At 33.9% G+C, this 4475-nt stretch overlaps 1 protein-coding gene across 1 annotated transcript; it reads left to right on the forward strand.

The window, feature by feature from the left end:
• The first annotated feature begins 564 nt into the window (after positions 1–564).
• Positions 565–4177, forward strand: LOC123224844 (cysteine-rich receptor-like protein kinase 10). Its single transcript, XM_044648574.1, has 7 exons — positions 565–1413; positions 1832–1969; positions 2093–2217; positions 2337–2547; positions 2717–2954; positions 3348–3498; positions 3620–4177. Exons 1-7 carry the CDS (start codon positions 603–605, stop codon positions 3950–3952), a joined length of 2007 nt encoding a protein of 668 aa, XP_044504509.1. The 5' UTR covers positions 565–602; the 3' UTR covers positions 3953–4177.
• Positions 4178–4475: the final 298 nt, after the last annotated feature.

Consider the following 4475-nt stretch of genomic DNA (forward strand, 5'->3'; position numbering starts at 1 on the left):
ATTGACTTTAGAAAGCCTTCTGTATATTGATAATTAATTATATGTCTTATGAAGAATAGAATTTTTAGAGTGGCTTGTTACAATACGAATTAACCAAGAAAAGTCCTAGGGACAGGTTTGAGAGTTTAATCAACGCTTACTTTTATATGGTCAAATAAATTAATTTTCTTTTCTGACAGGTCGTCAAGCATTTTATATCCACTCACGTCACCATCGAAGACCAAAGTTTCCGGTTCTTTTCCTCCAACAGATGGAAATTAATTAGTTGGCTTGGCCTGACTTTTTTGACTTTGGATATGAAACTTTTAAAATCATTAATAAATTTTATAAATAAAATATAACTTATTATAATATTTAAAAAAAAATTAATGTATATCAATTTAAATACACATCTAAATATAAATTTAAAATATATAATCAAATAATTAAATAATTTTAAATTAAAATTAAAATTATATTTATTTATATGATAAAACTCGTGTGGTCAAAAAGTAGGTTCTGCTCAATGGCTTTTGACTAATCATTTCGAAGTTGGTGGAGATATTTAAACTGCGTTGTTCACAAAGAAAAGCATTTTCAGAGCCCAAGAACTGAGAATCAAAATGCCTTCCTCCAAAATTTTCATGTTCTTTCTTGCTGTCTATCTTGTAAGTTTTGTTATTGGTTTAACAAGTGCAGCCAATCCAAATTACCTTTCCCACGATTGCCCAAACACAACAACTTTTTCAAGAAATAGCACCTATCAATCCAACCTCAATCTTCTACTCTCTTCCCTTGTCTCTAACGCCAGTCGCAGCAATGGATTCTCCAGCGGTTTTTACAACGCCACCGCAGGCGAAGACCCTAACAAGGTCTACGCTCTCTTTCTTTGCCGTGGTGATCTCTCTTCCACAATCTGTCGAGACTGTGTCAATTTTGCTACCTCAGATATTCTTCAACGTTGTCCTGTTCAAAAAGAAGCTATAATATACTACGACGAGTGCCGTTTACGCTACTCAGACGCCTACATCTTTTCTACCGTTGCCGATAACCCATATTTAATTCTGTACAATACTAATAATGTTACAGAACCAGGTTTTAGCCAGCTAGTAGGGAGTACAATGAAGGAAGCAGTAAATCAGGCTGTTGATTCACCTAAAAAATTTTCGACCAGAAAGGCAAATTTTACAGCCTTACAAACATTGTACTGCCTTGTGCAGTGCACACCAGACCTGTCAAATGTTGACTGTAATAGTTGTCTTGAGCAATCTTTTGCTAATTTGCGGACTGCCCAGGCAGGAGCAAGAGTTTATTTTCCGAGTTGTACTAGCCACTTTGAACTCTACTCGTTTTATAATGAAAGCGTCACTGCCGCACCGCCACCGACGCCTATGCTCTCTTCACCAGCTCCTGTTTCTGTTGTGACACGTAGAGGTGAAGTTGAACTAACCCACTCTGAATTCATTCTATTATTTTTATTTAAAATTACTATTTACTAGATATAGTTGCTCTCTTTTTTTTTTTTTTTAAGTTTTTGACTCTTTTAAAATTTTATTGAATATATACAAACATGCATACATATATATTATGTTTTGTTTAAATAATAGACTGACATCATACTGATTCATTTGTTCAAAAATGGAAAAATTTTGTGGCTTTTACCATTTATTATATTAGAACATTTCTAAAGATGTTTTGAGGGCAAAAACAGAGATGGTAATTTTGTGTATTAAAACATTCAGATATTATTTCAGCTTGTATCAAATTGTGAGTTTACACCAAATCTGAGCTTATCAGAACCAAGTGAGTCTGAATACTAGTGTACAAAATGCAAATGTTACTGTTCTTGCAGGAAAAAAGGGAATTTCATCTTCAATAATCATAGCCATCGTTGCTCCAATTGTTGTCGCTGCAGTGCTTTTCGTAGCCGGCTATTGCCTCCTAACTAGGAGAGCAAGAAAGAAGAATACTTCTTTACTGGGAGATAATGGTGAATCTTTAAAAGCTATTTTATTAACAGTTCAAACAATCTTTTACTTCCCATTGTCTGTACATTAATCCTATAGTTGCAATCTTTTATTAAGATTAAATTATTTACTATCTGGCTATGCAGTTGAAAATGATGACATTTCAACTATTGAATCTTTGCAATTTGATTTGGGGGCAATTGAAACAGCCACAAACAAATTCTCAGCTGATAACAAATTGGGTGAAGGTGGATTTGGTGCTGTTTATAAGGTATTGCAGTACATAGTGACATCAACCTCTAAGAGTTGTCAAGGTTCAAAAATTTGTCAGTTTAGGGATTAAAAAAGTTTCAATAAATGATATAACAGTTGATTAATGAACATTTTCAGGGCATACTTTCTAATGGGCAAGCAATAGCTGTAAAACGGCTATCAAGAAGTTCCGTGCAGGGTGCAGAAGAATTTAAGAATGAGGTTTTATTGTTAGCCAAGCTTCAACACAGAAATTTGGTTAGACTACTGGGATTTTGCTTGGAGGGAGAAGAAAAGATTCTTATCTATGAATTTGTGACAAACAAAAGCCTCGACTATTTTCTATATGGTCTGAACTGTCTCCATGAATTTCAATTTTCATAAGTCCGATATCCTTGTTAGGCTTTAGACCGAATGGATTCTTTTATCCATCCTCTGTAGATGGTAGAGTTGCTTCATTATTCATTAAACTCAGCTCTAGATAGTTTTATGTTAGATTTTGATTTTGACATTTGCAGAACCTGAAAGGCAAGCAGAATTGGATTGGTCAAGACGCTACAAGATTATTGGAGGCATTGCTAGAGGAATGCTTTATCTTCATGAGGATTCACGATTGAGAATTATACATCGTGATCTTAAGGCTAGCAATATATTGTTAGATAGAGATCTGAAACCTAAAATTTCTGATTTTGGCATGGCAAAGATAGTTGGAGTTGATCAAACTCAAGGGAATACAAACAGAATCGTTGGGACATAGTAAGTTTTTCTACTAGTTGTAAAGAAAGCAGATAAATGAATTTTGGCTTTTTTTTATATCACTAATGCAGTCTTCATTTGGTCTTATCAAATCGCTATAGGCATAACATCTGGAGAACCTATTTAGTTAACCTTAAAAAAATTAGAGTAATAATACATATTCAAATAAATTGTATAAGTTTATCAATACAAATTGAAGTAATAATATCTCTTTAGATGATATTAAAATGAGTGAAAAAGTAAATAATCATATCAATTAATTTGTACAAACAACTTTGTATAATTTGTTTCTATGCATAGTTTTATCCAAACAATTAATGTATGTGTTTTTTTGATTAAAGTTTCCAAGGTTCCTTGCTGTCTTTAATATCTAACATAATCTCTACTGCACAGTGGTTACATGTCTCCAGAATATGCTATGCATGGACAATTCTCAGTGAAATCCGATGTGTATAGTTTCGGTGTCCTAGTACTAGAGATCATTACTGGCAAGAAGAACAACAATTTCTATCAAACAGATGATGCTGAGGATCTCGTGAGCTATGTAAGCAAAATATGCGTTTTATTTCCCCTTTGTTTGAATTAGTATCTTTAAATGCAAAGGGAGAGCGGAGAAAAAATGAGTTAGTTGAATCTCATTAATTGTGACCAACTTATTATTTCAGGTTTGGAAACATTGGGTGGATGGGACACCGTTGCAACTGTTGGATTCAACTTTGACAGATTCTTACTCTAGAAATGAAGTGATTAGATGCATCCATATGGGGTTGTTATGTGTCCAGGAAGATCCGGCTGACAGACCCACAATGGCAACAATAGTTCTCATGCTTAATAGTTATTCGATTACTCTTCCAGCACCTCAACAACCAGCATTTGTTCTTGGTAATAGAAGAAACGCTAGCACGGCTGCAAAGGATTTGGAATCTGATCAATCTAAAAGCAACTCAATCCCATGCTCTGTTTATGACTCATCAATTACTGAAGTATATCCTCGATAATAGGGTGTTTTAGAACTCACTTGTTCAACCAAAAATGACAAAAATGCATGTCTCTATGTTGTAATTTAGTGAACTGGAGGATCCTTCATTTCCTATAGTGATCGGGCAAATGTAGCTTGAAAGGGAGGAGACGTGCTCAGTATTTTCTTGATGAAGATACAAATTTCATAATGTGGTATCACCAGGTATAATAATATTACTGAGGAAAGAGTTTCAAATTGTTAATTTCTCACTTCTTTCCGTTGATTTTGTTATCTGCTGCATTTTGAGTCTTCGAAACTAAACAAATTGAAAAATGAGTACCCTTTTCTTCTACTTTAATTATTCGTCAAATACTTCTTTTAAAAAATAAGAATAGAAGTAAAAGTCAAAACCCGAATTGGCCGTGCCGGAGAAAACGTTATGCATCTTGCATCACTTCTGTCGCCATCCATTAAATATGTTTTTCGCTCATCCAACCGCGATAAAAATCATGTGTAATAAATTCTTATCTCAATCTTTCATTTAATATCATAAGAGACAC

This window comes from Mangifera indica, chromosome 1, assembly GCF_011075055.1.
Source record: "Mangifera indica cultivar Alphonso chromosome 1, CATAS_Mindica_2.1, whole genome shotgun sequence".
NCBI classification, from domain to species: Eukaryota; Viridiplantae; Streptophyta; class Magnoliopsida; order Sapindales; family Anacardiaceae; genus Mangifera; species Mangifera indica.

What these genes read in the sequence shown, in the direction of transcription:
- LOC123224844 (XM_044648574.1), top strand. Translation starts at nt 603, where the DNA reads ATGCCTTCCTCCAAAATTTTCATGTTCTTTCTTGCTGTCTATCTTGTA. An exon ending in TTCTGTTGTGACACGTAGAG is followed by an intron (nt 1,414 to 1,831) that starts GTGAAGTTGAAC and finishes CTGTTCTTGCAG; the next exon opens with GAAAAAAGGGAATTTCATCT. An exon ending in CTGAGGATCTCGTGAGCTAT is followed by an intron (nt 3,499 to 3,619) that starts GTAAGCAAAATA and finishes TTATTATTTCAG; the next exon opens with GTTTGGAAACATTGGGTGGA.